This window comes from Euprymna scolopes, chromosome 37 (genome assembly GCF_053919585.1).
Source record: "Euprymna scolopes isolate OS-2025 chromosome 37, ASM5391958v1, whole genome shotgun sequence".
NCBI lineage: Eukaryota > Metazoa > Mollusca > Cephalopoda > Sepiida > Sepiolidae > Euprymna > Euprymna scolopes.
Genome location: NC_136518.1, coordinates 84456105 through 84474562, shown reverse-complemented (window position 1 = coordinate 84474562; position 18458 = coordinate 84456105). Strand labels below are relative to the sequence as shown.

Genomic DNA, 18458 nt, shown 5'->3' with positions numbered 1-18458 from the left:
TAAAATCACCACTTATAAATTATATAAACTCGCCCCCCCCCCCTGCGGGGCTGGCCACAAAAGTTCAAGCAAAAACCATTGCTATTGTGGCAATCAATTATTGGTCAATGTAGGGGAAACCCTTCATACCAATTGTCACTATCCAGCTCCCCTACTCCCCGGGGAGCTGGTCCGCCATTTCCCCTTCACTCTCCACATTAAAAAACGGCCTTGTACCTAATTTGCTCAGTGGGGAAGGGGAAGCAAATAAATCCGACCACTTATAAATTATAGGATTGCTTTTTGAAGACTTTACCCATATTAGTTTTATTTGATCGTATATTTGGGTTTGTATTACAATCCGCAGATGTACGAAAAAAATGGATAAACAAAAAACAAAAAAACAAAAATCAAAAAAACAAATAAATATTATCAAAGGCAATATAAGTTACTCTTCTCTTCTACCTATCTGGATTTTTTAGTGGTTTTATACACTTTGAAACGTTTAATCGGTTCATACAATGTTTATCGCTTTGTGCGAACAAGGAAAATGGTGGTGACGCTGACTGACGCTGACGCTGACGCTGATCTCTAAATATTGAAGTTTGAAAATGAGTTAAAACTAAAAAAATCGTATAAAATACTGTTAGAAACCCAGCTAATATATGTTGCCGTGACATATATTGGGCGGGTTTGTAATAATATTTTGTATAATTTTTTAGTTGTAACTCATTTTCAAAACTTTGAATTTTAGGAGCCAAGTCGCGGCCATTTTCCTTGTTATCCTGTAATGCTCGACACTATATGTTTTTCAAACCGATCAAGCGTTTTAAAGTGAGTAAAACTACGAAGATCTTTTCCAGATAGGTAGAAGAGTAACTTATCTTGCCTTTGATAACGTTTATTTGTTATATATTTGTTTTTTGACAACTTTTTCGTATCTCTGTGGATTGTAAAACAAACCCATATATTCCCATAACTTCTACGATAAGATGTTTAATCATTGTAGAAATATTAGTTTTGTGTTTATTTATTTGACGTCCATATTCGTCAATTACTGCCTGCGATGCGATTTCGTTTCCTCTTCTATTTTTTTACAAGGGAGATAATCGATGTTTTTTTCTTTCTGTTATATTACTGTACATGAGTGACTTCCCTTGACGTGAAGGTGAGTCTTCTCACTGAAGGGCGAGTGACGTCAGAGACAAAAGATGGAGCGCTACTGCTCCTTCTCCTCCGCCATGTGGACAGGTGCTTGTCGCTGACACAGAGGTCATCTTCACCTTTTTAAATCCACCCAACTGGAAATAGGGACGGAAATGTAACTAGGAGAATTCTCAGTATTTTCATTTCGGAGTTTATAATCCTTCAACTCCGTGAGGACATTTTTATCAATTCAGCACCGCGTTAAAAAAAAAAAAAAAAAAGCTAAGTTTCCGTTTTCTTTTTACACATAAAAAGAAAGTAAATATTTAAAATGAAATTATTAAGATTACCGAAGTAGTAAGTACAAACAAAACAAACCGATATTATTTCGCATAAAAGTTTGTTTATTTTTTTCTCCCTAAAAACGGAAACACTCCAAGTTAGCCCAAACAGTCAAAACAAAGGAAAACAATTATATGACGTAAAAAAACAAAACAACAAAAACAAACAAACAACATAAAGGAGTTTACTTTTTTTTTTTTTTTTTAAATGTCTCAAATTTGTTTTTATATTTTAACTTCACCCGACCAATAAACTCTTTATCGACACAAACAAACATATCTATATATATATATTGACTATGATGCAGTCCGTTACGTTATATGGACGGCTTTTAGCCAGAGCGATCGTGACGGGTTTCCACAACGAATTTCAAATAAAACCCAGAGAAAAACCAAAAGAATTGCATCTAGTGACTGGAACCTCCGGTTTCTCGAAATCTGCGATGCCAAAATCAGAATTATTACGAAAATGGACTTTTGGCGACGATGCTTATTTTATAGCCAGGAACAGTTTAGCAGATGTCATAGGTAAGTATTAAATGCTTCATAAACATATTCCCCACCCCCACTTATCAATTTCGTCACTTATTAGTTAATTTGTACCTTGTACAATCTCTTGGACTTGTGTCAGATTGGTCCAGTTTGGTCATCTCCCAAGGAATTATTTCATCCGTCATAAAAGTAGATTAGTTTATTGACGATCGTCCGCACAATCCGGTCCTGGATATGACCTTAAACTATATCCAGTGGTGAAGCCCCAGCTTGCGAGCTTTGGGGAGTGTGGAGCCACCCTTTAATTACCATTGCTCCGAGGTCCACTCTGACCCGAGTGGTGGTACCTGTTAGGGTCCCAACTATGGGTTAAATAGAAACCGAATTGAAAACAACAAATATATTCTATTAAAAAATCTTTCTTCAGAATCTTTGGATTCGGCACTAAATAACCCGAAAAGGGTTGATATGCCGTAAAACAAAAACAACCAACCAACCAACCAACCATCCGCACAATCCTTACTGGAAAATGCCGACGAGTTTGATCGCAGTAAATTTTGGACCCATCCAGAGTGTCCCTTCTTTTTGGGTAGGAGCTAGATTTCCTCGCTATAAACTGACCTTTTGTGTCTAACTTTGCTATAATAGGAGACATTTTTTTTTTTTTTTTAAATTTTAATATATTTTCACATCACAAATAATCGATCACCATTTCGGAAGTAAAGAAGGAATTTTGGTACTTATGCACTTTTGTTACCGTGCTAAAATAATAACGTTATTATTCAGAAAGCCATTCTTAACATGGGAAGGGTGTTTTCTAACTATTTCCTACTTTCATTTAACAATTTAATATAAAAAAGATATCGTAAAACTTGAATTTAACTTGAAAATACTATTTAAAAAAAAAAAGAAAATTGCGCGGTAACAAAAGTGCATACGCACCGAAATTGTAACGGTGCTCATGCAAAGAAGGTACCGTGTTGGAATAACGTTATTATTTAGAAACCCATTCTTAACACGGGGATGGGAGGGTGCTACTATTCTAAACCTTACAATTTAATAAGCAAAAGTTACCGTAAAATTTAATTTGAAAGTACTATATAAAAATAGCATGGTATCTTCTCTGCATAAGTGCCATTTTAACTGTTACGTGGGGGTGGCAAGGGGGCTATACCACGATGAGACGAATCAAAGAGCGGTAGTATGTTATTTAATAAGTATAGTGTGAATGTGGTATTATGGCGATTGAAAAATGAATGTGATTTTAGTTGTTGCAAAGGAATAGTTAAGCATAGGAATATTTTTTTTTACAAAGGAATCCTCACTTATCAAGGCCCGAAGGCCACTCGAGGATCAGGATTAATGATTGTACAGTAGTTTGTGGGACAATATCGTAGTAATCGTTAGTAGCAGAAATTTGGGTGCTTATGTACTTTCTGAACCGTGCTGAAATAATAACGTTATTATTTAGAAAACCATTCTTAACATGAGGAAAGTGTTTTGAACCTGTTTAATAAAAAAGATATTGTAAAACTTTAATTTAACTTGAAAATACTATTTAAAAATAGCGCGGTCAAAAAGTGCACAAGCACCAAAATTTGATTACTTAAGGGAACGGCTCAACAAGAACTCGTTTATGTTGGACTCAAAGACTGCCATGTTGTAGTCAACTGGAAAACAGACCAGAGGAACAGAGTCCCACAAGCGGGGAGTTCTAGGAAAAAAAGCTTTTTTCAAGGAATCTGTATTCAGATTTAGGCACAGACAGAGTAGAGGAAATTATTGATAGTCATTTCAGCTAGAGAAGTTTTTTTTTTTTGTGAAAGTTTGGCAAGAGGGTGGGGTACCATAGCTTGGAGCTCAGATGAGCACTTGCTATGAAAATAACGATAGAGCAGAGACAGGCTCGCAACGTCTCTTCTGTTGGAAAGACCTTGCAGATAAGAGAAAAGAGCATCTCCTACAAGGTTACGGATTCGGTTTTGGACTCTTCCAAGGCAGGATAGAGTACTTTAAGCAACTCCTCGCTAGATGTGACAACAGTACTCCATCCTAGGACGTTGCTAGCTCTCATTCAGATAGCAGATTGCATTGGCAGTGGAGATATCTACTAGAGCAGTAGAATGATCCAACTATTTTCCCACTAATCTTGGCAATGGATTTGATGTATGTGCTCCATTTCAGCTCAGGGGTGAAGGTCAGACCCAGAAGCTTGTCAAAACATGAAGCGTCCCCAAGTCAAGAGCCATTCATTTCAATTGGGGACATTAACCATGAGAGTCGGGAGGAGGGGGGGATCTGTTAGTATTTCACTGATTTATATTCTTAATTCGATCCATTTCCGACACATGTTATTGACATTACCAACATGTTCGATTATCCACCGTATTCATACTTGTAAGCACCAAAATACCACATTTACTCTGCGGCTATCCTACTTAAAACGTACCTCAGCTTTGAATCGTTTATTGACTTATAACTAGCAGAAAAACCTGACATTACCCGGGATTAAATTAGGATCAACGAATGTTCGACACTTCCAATACTTCTATTCTCATCAAAATAAGTGAAATTGCCCAGTTTTCAATCAAATTGATTGATTGCCTGCTCTAATCCGGGACCCACAAGCGATACATGGGAAGGAAGTTCACATGCCTCTCTGCAGTACTTAGTCCACAATACATTGCACTGTAGAGAACCTGTGGTTGATTTTATAAAATTATTTTTGAATTAAAGTTTAAAATGCAGTTCAATTGTACTCTAACCAGAAACATTCATTTCGAATGTGTCCCTGTCTTATAAAAGAGCCTACTGTTGATTTTGTATGCTGGGCCCTTCTGTTTATGTGATGATAAAACTTCTAAAATGTACTCGTGATGTTAAGCTGTAATCAGTGTTAACTTTAGTCAAAATCTGTGCCTTTTCTAATCAGTGTTAACTTTAGTCAAAATCTGTGCCTTTTCTAATCAGTGTTAACTTTAGTCAAAATCTGTGCCTTTTCTAATCAGTGTTAACTTTAGTCAAAATCTGTGCCTTTTCTAATCAGTGTTAACTTTAGTCAAAATCTGTGCCTTTTCTAATCAGTGTTAACTTTAGTCAAAATCTGTGCCTTTTCTAATCAGTGTTAACTTTAGTCAAAATCTGTGCCTTTTCTAATTAGACTGCTTTTGGACCATCTTGCATGAATCGAGCATCAGTTCTTGAGTTGTATAAGAGATTCAAAGAATGCAGGGAGTCTGTGAGGGATGATGAGAGGTGTGGGAGGAGTAAGGAAGTAAAAAAACCCAGAGTTGATTGGCCAAATAAAGAGTTTCATGGATAAGGACTGTCGTGTAGATAATGATAGATAGAAACAAGTGCAGAGTTTGGGGAACTGTGCACACAATTATTCACGAGAAACTGAAGATGCAGAAGATATGTACGAGGGTATTCAGAGAATATCAGAAAGATGTTGTCATGACAACAAGATGGGCATCAACACAGTTCCTCACTATAATCTGGATCTTGCTTCCTGTGACTTTTGGTTATTCCCTAAGCTCAAAAAAAAAAAAAAAAAGAATCTTAAGAGGCTGTCGTTATGAGACAATTAAGGAGATGAAAGCGGCTGTGACGAGGGTCATTGACATGTTTACACTAGAGGACTTCCATGGGAGCCTTCCAGAAGTTGTTGGAACAATACAAGTGCATTGCAGCTGGAGGGGATAACTTTGAAAGGGGACTAGAGTTTCATGTGTGTGCTATCAGTAAAAGTGTCTATGTGAAAAAAGTCTGGAAACTTATTGAATGCACCGTGGAAGTAGAGATTTCACTGGAGTGTTATAAATGTATGGATGATGGTAGAAAATGCTGAATGCCTTCAATGCATTTTGTCTGGTTTAAGAATGAAAAAGTCAGTGAAAGACTAGCAGAACTCGCCACTCCCTCAAATTTTGTGGCATTGTACCTTATTGTAATTTTTTTTTTGCAATAAATACCTCCAATGATAAAGCAACCAGATAACCGATAAATTTATCATACATTTGAAATTCTATGTTTTAGGTGATTACATGTGAACACCCTAAAAAATCTGTCTGAAAGAAGAAAAAAATAAAACAACAAAATTAGCGATTAATAAGAAATCGGTAGCATTACAAGGTTGATCTCGCAAGTTTGAATTATCTAGACTTAACTGCCCTTTTATTTTTTCAAGATGACGACACGAGACACTAATTGATCACTTTACGTGATTTTGGAATTTGACGTCTTCGTTTTGTCATGGGTTCGTACACCATCTGTATTTAAAAAATTTTTTTAATTAGGTTGACTTCTAAATAAGAAGCTTAAATTTACTTTTATATATATTTTTTTTTTATCAAAATTTCTTCTCTTGCACTTATTAATCTGCAGTGTCTGCTGCAAAAGTTCATTTGCTTGATTTGAAAGTGGTGTGCCTAGCAATGGCATAGAAAATGACGCCTCCATATCAATCACTACTCCTTTATTTGTAGTGATGCCTCAGACACAGGGGTGCTTATTCAGAATTGCACTTCCACTTAATTAAACACATTTGTAGCAACCCCCCCCTAATGAACTATACTCTCTGGCGGATCAATGCTTCCCTGTAAGTTCTTCGGCCATAGACTGGCCAATCGACAGGCAGGGCGCATTGATCCTACTGTCCCCAAAAAGAGTGCAGGGGACATCCAACAGTCAGCACAGAGCCGCGAGCGGAGACACACCTTCCTCTCCTCCTCGCCCAGCACCGACAGTCCGACTTGGACCTGACTCAAGAACTTCGAGCTCCACCACTATTATCCCGTTGAATAAAGACTTGCAAATGTTTAATGTTAAAAGGAGTTTGTCGTTTTTATCGAGGGTTCTAAAAGATAAATAATTAGCTGGGGTACAACTAAAAGATAAATAATTAGCTGGGGTACAACTACCCCACTAAAAATTTACCTAATTTCCATTACTAAAGATTACTATACTGTCCAATCGACTACTGTACGCTCTTTAACCCTTATCCTCGAGTGGCCTCCCGGCCTTGATCAGTGGTGATGCCTATGTAAAAAAAAAAAAAAAAAGATTTAAAAAAAACTTATGGTGGAGATTAAAAGTAAAAAAAATAAAGAAAAGTTATTAACGTCAGTAATGGAACCAAGAAAAAATATTCCAAAAATCAAGTAATTTGATCAGGTAGTTGTTTTTTTAAAAAAATTTTTTATTTAAGAAAATCAAATTTTATTCGGTTTCGATGAGAGAAAAATTAGCGGCCATAGGAGAATGAAAGCAAAGCTAGACAAGGGCAGACAACCAACAAGGGTGGACAATTCTACTCTTTCATTTTTTTTGTCACGTTTAAGTAGTTAGAGGGGATTGAGGGACGTTATGCAGGTTGGTTTTCCTTTGATGTTAGGATACCCGGGGTGTTTACAATGAAAAAAGATTCATCTAGATTACTTCTTAGTCAACAGAGTTGTTGTTATTAATATTATCATTATTATAATAATCTACATATCTATAAAAGTGAGAATGCGTGCGTGTTTGTGTGTGTGAGGATATTTCTCAACCTATATACTCAACGAATTTTTGATCTACAGATTTGAAATTTGGTATATAAGTATTCAAACGTGTGGAAAACTTTTTAATCGTTTATTATCTGAAAAAAAAAAGGGGGCTGCTAAGGGGTAAAAATTGAAAACTTGGTACGTGAGGATCATCCGATTTTTATCTATTTGTCAGCTATTTTGCGACTACGCATGTGCGGTTGTGAAACGTGACAACTTATGTTAAGTATAAGTAGGTTTGAAAACACTGTCAAGCTAGTCTAATGGTTATCGTACTTGAAACATTTTCTTTAGGTTTGGATTTCGATCTCGGCTTGAGTATTTTTTTTTTTTTTTTTACTTACAAATGAACTGTTTACAAAAAGACATACTTGCATGGACATGGCTCAGTAAATTTCCATTTTTTTTTTTAACTTTAAGAAATTTAATGTAACATTTAATACCTTCGGTATTTCTGTTGATAATAAATAAAAATTCTGCATTAATTAAAATATAATATTTATGCGTATTTTATGACCGGGCAATGCCAGGCAGCATGCTAGTAAATAAATAAATAAAAAGAAGTACGAAAGCATAGAAAGTAATAATACTAATGGTTTGTAGTTAAGATTATTTTCTGCTTTTTTTTACTATCCATTTGGTTGGATAATTAGATATATATATATATATATATATATATATATATATATATATATATATATATATATATATCTTTTTTTTTTTTTTTTTTACTAAATATTAATAATTTTTTAATACAGTAGACAGACACAAGTGTTTCATGTTTACGTATTCCTCAGTGCAGGTTGCGGGACTCGAACCCAGTTAACAAAGTCAACCATGATTTTACAGTCTAGCTCTCTTTTTCTCTGCTGTCAGGAATGAACCCTTAAATGGAAGTGAATTAAGATGATTATGCTTGGTGCAAGTTCAGCCAGATATCTATCTATCTATATATCTATAAAAGTGAACGTGTCTGTGTGTGTGTGTACATTTCCCTACACAATAACTCTGTCAATTTTAAGTCTACAGACTCGAAATTTTATATACAAAGTACTAAGATTTGGGAAAATCGATGTGATCAGTTTTCAGCCAGAAATTTGTCTGTTAAGGGGTCAAAGTTCAACGATTTGACCATTGAGAATTCTACCAAATTCCTCCGACAATTTTGGGTCCAAACACTTGAAATTTTAGATATAGGTTCCTTGGACATGGATCTAACTTAATAACTTGATTTGAACCCAAAACAATAAATGTTAAGGGGTCATAATAGGGATCAAAGTTTAAAAAATTGACCGTTTTTTTTTTTTTTTTGCTCAGTATACACCTCCAAACACCCGGGCAACGCCGGACCGAAATGCTAGTATATCTATAAAAGTGAAATTGTCTGAATGTGTGTCTGTGTGTGTATATTTTCCTACCAAACTACTCTGTCAATTTTCAGTTTATAGGCTCGAGATCTGACATAAGGAGTATTGAGATTTGAAAAAATCTTTTTAATCGGTTTTTGGACAGAAATTTGCTTGTCAATGGGTCAAAGTTCAACGATTTGACCATTGAAAACTCTATCAAACTCCTCTACCAATTTTGGGTTTAAATACTTGAAATTTTAGATATAGGTTACTTGGACATGGATCAAACTTTTTAATTCGATTTGAGCCCAAAACAATAAATGTAAAGGAGTCAAAATTGGGGTCAAGGTTAAAAAAAATTTGACCTCTGCGGTCTCTACGAAATTACTTAGCCAATTTTTGGTCTAAACATTTGAAATTTTACATAAAATGTATTCAGACATAGGGCAAGCTTTTGTAATCGATTTTTGGCCGAAAACTTGGCTGCTAATGGGTCAAAGTCCAAAAGATTTTACCTTTGCAGTCTCTAGCAAACTATTCAGCCAATTTTGGGTCTCAACATTTTAGATTTTACATAAAGGGTATTCAGACATGCAGCAAGCTTTTTAATCAGTTTTGGGGCGAGAATTTGGCTGTTAAGAGGTCAAAGTTGAAAGAGTTGACCTTTGCAGACTCTATCAAACTCCTCCGCCAATTTTGGGTCTAAACACTTGGAATTTTAGATATACGTTACCTGGATATGTGTCAAACTTTTTAATATATATACATATGCACATAAAGTTATGAACAGTACATAGGGCCCGAGCAAAGCCGGGCTAAACTGCTAGTATATATATATATATGTATATAAGGGCAAATAGTTAATAAAACAATTTAAAAAACACTTTGAAAAAGAGTTAAAAACATATTTAATTTGAAAAGGAAACACTTAATAAGTGGAGAGTCCTTAATCCGCGGAGTTTCAAAGAAATACTTTCCTTCTCATCAGAGGGGAGGAATTAGCAAGATGTGGGATCGGATTTTGCATGCAAAAGTATTTGATGAAACTGCAAGTAAGTCAAAGATCTTACTTGATACCAAAAAGTGAAGCATAGGGAATAGGGTGAAGAAAAAGGTGATTTTATTTTATTTTATTTTATTTTATATTATATATATATATATATATATATATATATATATATATATATAACAAAAACACATTTGAAATAATCCACCCTTCCGGGCTTTTCGTCTGCACATTTTTCGGTAAGTTGTTCTCACGTGATCAGATCATTAAGTTCAACTTAATCTATTATCTAAAGAGAAATAAATAAAAAATGAAAAAGCAAGGGGAGATACAGACTTATTTATTAAAAAATGGATGTCCGAATAACACTAAAAGTCATTCACTTTTTTTTTTATGATAAAAGAACATTTTATGCATTTATTTTTTTAAAACTCAATTAGCGGAGCTGTGTTGTGTTGTGGTATTAATTAAATTGTCTACCATTAACGTAATTTACTGCAGCATTTTATATCTTTATAATAATCAAAATGTTGTTCCTGTTGGGCTTCCGTAGTTTCTCGTGTTTTGTTTACGATGTTTTTTTTTTGTTTTTTTGTTTTACTGATTATTGCGTAAAAAAATATATTGAAAGAAAAATGGTCAGTGTCAAGATGCTTTCCAACTCCAAAAGATCTTTTACAATGACGACTTTTAAAAGTTTTTGGGGTGTACTGGAAACAAATATAACAATTACAAGTGGCGATATGAAGAAATTACTTTTTTCCAAAAATTGGGATCACTTTTCTACATAAATTTAACATAAAATGAGCACCCATTTTCTGGCCACCTAGTGATATTTTTTTTTTGGGGGGGGGGGCTGCTTGAAAAGCTTTTTTTTTTTGTAAATTTTTTTTTTCTTATTTTCCACCTTAACAATCACCTTTAAAATGACGAGTTTTAAAGGTTTTCGGGTATGCTGAAAACGAATATCGCATTTAAATTTGGCGCAAACAATTAGTTTTCTGCATCAAAAATATGTGCTCGCTTGTGCGTACTGAAATGGTCACCAGTACCACTGATAACATAAGGAATTACATTGCTTAATTACTGGAACACTACTTGTTTGCGGTAAATTGCGATATTCATCTTCCTTTTCAAATTACCATAAGAACCCCATATATTATTTGCATATATTTTTGCAACCATAGACTAAACACTTTTGGAGTGATCGATAAATTATAATTTTATAGGCAGTTTAAAATCAATAGATATTTAACATTTAATTTGTTGTACCAACAATGGAAAATCAATTTTTAAACAAAATAAAACCAAAAAAATAAACAATAAAATAATCGTTTTTGGCATCGAAAGAAATAGGCACTAATTTATCTCATTCTGATATCCTAAAATATTCCGATTTTTTTTTTCCCGGTTACTGATTCCGATTAATTGTCTCAACAGTAATATATAGATATTGGTGTCATTTGGGATAAATCACGCATCTACATATTTAATAATCATGGGCAGTTTATCTATGGGCATAAAAAAAAAACACGAGGGATGTTGGATATGGGGGGACATTAATTTTTCTAAGACATGTTTATGAAAATTAAAATCAAGGTATAATGCTGCTAAACTTTGTCTAGATTTTTTATTCTAATTTTAATCAAAATTCATTACTTGATTTTAATTTTAGAAAATGTTGGAAGTTTCGAGCTTTTCTTAATGACCTTTTAAGAAGAAATTGAAATTCAAGAAATCTTATTTAATTCGTATCTAATGATTATCGATCAGATTTGATGCCAATTTGAAGCATTTAAATTTTCAAATGGGAGTCTGTGCCTCTATTATGCTCTGTGATTAAAAATTAGTACAAACCTGATTTCATACAGCATGCAGTGTTCACGTGAGACAAGAAGAATAAATAAAGAAAAAAAAATGGCTGCTGCGTTTACTGAAAGGCAGACGATTTCAATAAAAAAACCTGTTGCTCAGAGAAGGGCATTCCTTTGGCAGAAGTGAGTTTTGTCAAATGTTTATTGAATTTTTTTAAGGAGAAGAATTAACTGTGTCTTGAAATTTTTATTCCAAGAATTGTAAAGGAAGAGAAGAATAGTTAACATAAATTGTTGGGAGTGCAGCATATTTTACAGCATGCTCTTCTAAAAACCTTTAAAATACTGCAAAGAAATTAAAACTTGGGGAATATTTATAAATTGGAATTAAATGAAAATTATTGCCATACGCTGGAGTTATCTGCATTTTCATGAAGGACTTTTACCTCTTTTTTTTCTTTTTTTTTTTCTTTTTTTTTAAGACCCCTTTTTCACATAGAACTTAGAACTGCACACCTGTGGAACTCTCTTCTGTTTCCCTGCTTTCCAGCTGACTACAATATAGTTGCCTTCAAATCCAACGCGAACAAGTTCTTGATGAGTTGTCCCCTTAAGTAATCCAATTTACCAAATTTTCATTATTAACGATTACCATGATATTGTCTCATTAACTACCGTACACTCATTAACCCTTATACTCGAGTGGGCTCTGGGCCTTAATAAGTGGTGACTCCTTTGTAAAATATATAAATAAATAAATTAAATATAACCCTCTACATATCTATTATGTTTAGCAGCTGTGTTCTAAAATTAATGATTTGTTAATTAGTTTAGGAGTGAATCCAGTACATCGAAATATATAAACATATACACATTATGTTAGGGTTTGTGTTCCTTGATAGAAGCGCTGGTTGAGTTTGAATAAAATAAAATATGCATCAGATACGTTTGAAACCAAAACAACACATTATTACAAAATAAACAGATAGCCTATTTATTTTGTTTGAAATTCATAAATATATTTCGAAGTTAAACTTCATCTTCAGTATGTCTTTCTTTCTTTCTTTTTTTTTTTTTCGTCATGTTGTTGTTGGAGCAGAGAATCAGTAGAAATCCATTTGGCGTTTCTGCAGTAGTCTTCTCAAATGTCAGAACGGTGCGTTGGTCACGCGGAATACATGTTAGGGTTTGTGTTCCTTGAATAGAAGCGCTGGTTGAGTTTGTTTTGCTTCAAACGTATCTAATGCGTATTTATTTTATTCAAACTGAACCAGCGCTTCTATTCAAGAAACACAAACCCTAACATAAATTCCACGTGACCAACGCACCGTTCTGACATTTGAAAAGACTACCATAAAAACAACAAACGGACTTCTACTGCTTCTATGCTCCAACGACAACATGACAAAAAAAAAACATACTGATGATGGAGTATATCTTCGAAATATACTTATAAATTTCAATATAAATTTCAAACAAAATAAATATCTGTTTATTTTGTAATAATGGTTGTTTTGGCTTCAATGATGTGTATTTATACATTACTTTGTGTGGATAGATTTGCAAACAAATTAATGGTAGTATTATGACGTCATCGATCTCTTTCTGACATCATCCAATGTGCATGGAGACTAGAAACATGCAATCAAAATTCACAAGAAAAAAATATATTTGGAGAGCTCTGATGCAGTCCATTACTTTATATGAACGGATTCTAGCCAGATTCCTTGATGAATTTCAAATAAAATCTAGGCAGAATCGCAAAGAATTACACTTTGTAATCGGAACTGCCGGTTTCTCGAAGTCTACGATGCCAAAATCAGAATTATTGCAAAACCGGACTTTTGGTGATGATGCCTATTTTATAGCCTGGAACAGTTTAGCAGATGTTATAGGTAAGCATATTTACCTGCTTCCCCATTGCAGTAAACACAATCAAATTGGTCTTTCATGTCTTTGGTTATGTTGAGTTCAAAACAAAAAATAGGCACCGATTTTGGCTTTAGCAATTTTATTAAAACTAGCTGGCTAACCGGCGTTGCCCGGGTGTGCAATACACTCAAACATGATATTTTAATTTATGCAGATTGCATATGTATTATTATAGAATCAGTTCTCTATTGATCATTGATATTATGAGGGATAATTTGCCTGGTGGACTAATTTACAAAAGGTATAAAATAATGATAATTTTGTTCATCAAATTCTGTCTGTATTTGTTTTACGTCAGCTGATATTTGGGCTTGAGGATGAATACTCTGGAAAAGTCACTGCTGATTAATGCTTAGTTTTAAAATATGCAAAGAAACGATTTGCCGCAATTTTAAATGATATTTTTTCTTTTATTGTAAATTGAACTCATTAATTAGAAAGAATTAAAATAAAATGGCGAGGTATACCCTGGCTTGAACAGAGGTCATTCAATCTGTAGTCGAATGCTCTACCACTGAGCTATATCTCTAGATGACAATAAATCTGTTTTTTTTCTTTTTTATTCTTTTTTTTTATTTAAGAATAAATTATTAGCTGAGATTTTATTATTTCCCTTGGCTGGTATAATGTAAAATATGTCCTTGTAAACATTCTTCGTTTTTATCTGTAAGAGAGAAAAGACTATTTTTAAGATCAGATTTTTTTGATGTTCGATATTCATCGAATAAATTTCTGTACAAAACATATCTAAGAACACTGTCAGACATATAAATCAGCTTTGTGTAAAATTTGCAAAAGATAGGCTCGACCGTTACGGAACCTATAAGGAAAGAACTCTCTCTCTCTCTCTCTCTCTCACTCACTCACTCACTCACTCACTCACTCACTCACTCACTCACTCACTCACACACACACACACACACACACACACACACAAAGGGACTTTTATATGTAAGAGTGTAGATGTAGATTACATGATTATCGGCCGATGAGTGTGAAGCATATTCAGGGTCACATCTCCAAATTAATTTCCCTGAATGGAACAGTTTTAGACTTTCATGTTTTCTTGCAAAGATTAAAATGAAGTATAGTGTCTAGAATCCTTTTTCTAATTTTCATCAAAATCCATTACATGATTTTAATTCTTCCAAAATTTCTCAAATTCAACATTTAAACTGAAGCTTCTTAAACTAGAATTCATGAAATATTGTTTAATTGGTGTCGAGGAACACAGAACAAATTTAATGCAAATCTGGGTACTTCTGCATTTACCGACCCCACGGTTTCCTCAAAGTTTCTCTGGTGTGTTTGGCCACTGACGGGAATGGCTGCAAGCAGCCGATCATAAAATGCTAAACTGCTACAAGAAAATTGTAATAATATACGCGAAAAATATGAAAATACAGTTAAAAAAAAAAAAAAAGATTACAAACATGTATCTAACCCAACCCTAACCCAAACTTGTACTATTAAAATTAATTTTTTATTTCTTCCAATTTATAAAAAGAAATTTACATAGGTAAGGGCCTAAAACTACACCGTTTGCTCATTTTCACCAGGATTTGACGTCCTCTGGGGGCTTTTGGGGCTAAATGGGGGAGGGGGGCAAATGCTGAACTTAGTCATTTTTTTTATGCCTCGTTCACTGTGCGCTTACGGGGGACCATGCATGCTTCACTTGTTTTTTTTTCGATGTTACCAGACGGTGTGGGTGTTCGAGAGAGGTTTGAACTATAACGAACACGGTCCGAGCTTAATGTCCACGTTACTAGGGGACTGATTTTTTGCACTTTACCACTTTTTGGTGAACACCTTCTTATTTCAAAGTGGAGATTCTCAGGTGTTATACCACATTTTCTTTGATAAACGCGTAGACTAAATTGTCGCATAAGACTATCCGTTCTCGTTTTGCAATGTCTATATTTAAACTGGATTCATTCCCTTTCTTGTTTGAACGTGTTACTTATAAATTGACCCGTTTCGTTTCTGTCGTCCCAGCGGTCAAGAATGATATTTCACATCTCTCTGTCCTTGTAACAATGCTTTCGTATCATATGTTGACCAAAGCAGTTTGTTTCTTTAGACACATTCAAACTAAAATAACCCCACAATTCTATAAAGTTCAAAGAATGTGTTGTTAATTACTCCGGATTAAATTTTAATTTAGAACCAAGTCAAATATTCCAATTCAAAAAACAAAATATTTAATAATATCGCCCTTTCATCTTTTCATATATAAATATATCTAATATATAAAGTCAAAAGAGAGTCGCCAACCTGATAGGTCCTGAACTGTCATCTAAGCTTCAGCCTCTGTCCCATCGATGAAATGTTGCATCCCTCTGTCTGTTCTACAAGTACTTTATTGGTGAATGCTCTGACGAACTACAAGCACTTGTACCCCCTCGACGTGAATACCCCTGAAAACCCGACAAGCAACTAAATCCCACCCCTTCACAATAGAGATCTCTAGGTGTAAGAAAGCATTCTACTTCAATAGTTTCTTCCCCAGAACTGATAGACTTTGGAACTCCCTTCTAGGATTCTGCTTTCCCAACTGTACTGATATGCAGAAGTTCAAGAGTAATGTAAACAGGCATCTTGCTACTCGTCTCCCCTCATAATACCCCTGCAACTTACATCCCCGATAGTAGCCCCCTACTTCAAAGTGGCACTGTGCCTTGTTTGGGGTGAAAATTAAATTAAATTAAAAAAAAAAAAGAAAAAAAGAAGTAAAATCAATCTTATAAATTTTTTTTATTGAAATGATTAATTTGTAGATGTATTTATTTATTTGCGGACTGTTATTCTCATTTTCATAATTGTTGTTTCACCACGTTTTGGCCAATTATCCCTCCGGCCTTCTTCAGATGGTTAACTGTGACGGGATAGGAATGCTGAGTCTCTAAACTTTGTGGCGCAGTTGATAGAGGCATTGAAGCTAAGCTCTACAGTTCCAGGTAAGCATTGTCTGAAGATAGCGGTTTCAATCCTACCCAAAGCAGGCCAGAGAATTAGTTGGTGAAAACATAATTAGACAACAACTATGGAAGGCAGTAATTACTGAGGATACAGTTAAGAGACTCTGCATTCCTGTCCATTTTTATTTCCGCACACAATTGGATTTAATTGTGACAGGATAAAGATTTTGGAGAATAGAAAATGAAGCTTGGACTTGCATTTGGCAGTGTTGTAACTCTCGCTTCTCTTATTCTCTCCTTTAGTCCTTACATTCCATGGACGATGTTTCTGACAAAGGGGGAAGAAAAGTATTTTCTGTGTTGTAATCTATCCATTTAACGCTTATTGATTAAATTTATGTCTTGAAGTAGTACTTTTTTTTTTTTTTTTAGCTGTTTACACTATAAAAAAAAACAAAAAAAAACATGGGAATTCGTTTTTAATTTTATGCACTAAACATTAATCCCCTACATAATATAATGCCTTTGGCTTTTCCTCTGCTTCTTTAATAAGAAAATAACCGAACAGAAATCCAAAACAAATGTTTCACAATCATCCCTTACAGCACTTTCTAAAGTTTCGATAAACAATGCGTACATTTCATCCCCTGTTTAAAAGGAAGCTGCTTCTCTCAAATACGTAGTACCACAAAAAAAAAAAAGGAAGCAAGAGTTCCACTCTCTATCAATTAAGTCCTCTCACTTCTCTCATATCACTGTGTTACTTCCTTAATATGAGGGTTATTCTAAAAGTAAGGCCTCCTATACTTTAACTCAAAAACTAAAATGTCGAAGAGCTTTGAAAACGAGAGTGATAACATTAAAATGAGTGACCTTTTGTGCCTCAGAATTTATTTTTCTCCAAAGTCACCACTATTCTCAATGCACCTTTGCGAGTAATGAACAATGCCTTGATCGTAAAAGTATGGAGCATGCTTTATCACTCACATCTCTGTCGCCATTTTGAAATCGATGGACTCATCTCCTAACTATACTGGTCTTGGATATGACCTTAAACTATATCCGATGGTGAGGTCTCAGCTTGTGGGCTTTGGGGAGTGTGGAGCCACCCTTTAATTGCCATTGCTCCCAGGTCCACTCTGACCCGGAGTGGTAATACCTGTTAGGGTCCCAACTATGGGTTGAATAGAAACCGACTTGAAGAAAAAAACAAATATATTCTATTAAAAAAAATTTTCTTCAAGATCACAGTATTTGGCATTAAATAACCTGAAAAGGGTTGATATGCCATAAAACAAAAACAACCAACCTAACTATACTAACATGAACTGCATCGACTTTGTAAACGTTCAACAAGTACCGTTGAATTTTGATTGGTTCAATATTTTCTGCATGGACGAATTCAGTGACACATATCTGTTTCTGACATACATCCATGACAGGAGTTGGTTTCTTAGAGTTTCACAAACTCAATATTTGCAAGAGAGAGATAAAACGTTTCAGGTCATGAATGCATAAGTTTAGTCATAATAAACAGTGCAATTTGCAATCACCTCGTATCCATTCGGGCGGAATAAAAAAGAATAGGAGTCATTATTTTTGGAACGTCCCTCGTAAGTATGCATATTTTTACACCACTGTTTATTATTTCATACTAATTCCGACTTTAAAAATTAATAAACCCTCCCTCACACTTTCACTAAAATCTATTCAAAGAATAAGTGAATACTGGAATGCTTGGTTTTCAGGACCGCTCTTTGCCTACTAATAATACTTTTAGGCATTCCTTAGAATGCTTGAATAAATTAGTGAACACTTCAGATCATATTCAAAATGGCGTCTTCGCCTGACTGCTATGATCAGCATAAGTAACTTTCTTAAACATTTCGTATGTTTTGCATTTTTAGTTGCTATGTATCGATTTATTTAAAA

At 34.4% G+C, this 18458-nt stretch overlaps 1 protein-coding gene across 2 annotated transcripts in view; it reads left to right on the top strand.

The window, feature by feature from the left end:
• Positions 1–1133: 1133 nt before the first annotated feature.
• The window catches only part of LOC145261265 (protein phosphatase PTC7 homolog), an 82113-nt gene continuing 64788 nt past the window's right edge, over positions 1134–18458 (top strand). Inside the window, exon 1 of one of the 2 annotated variants that reach the window (XM_080119709.1) lies at positions 1134–1994. In XM_080119709.1, coding sequence (XP_079975835.1) covers positions 1766–1994 — 229 coding nt within the window. In that variant the 5' untranslated portion in view covers positions 1134–1765. Of the gene's footprint in view, positions 1995–13336; positions 13569–18458 lie in introns of those variants that run through there. The other variant, XM_080119708.1, reaches the window with a different exon arrangement.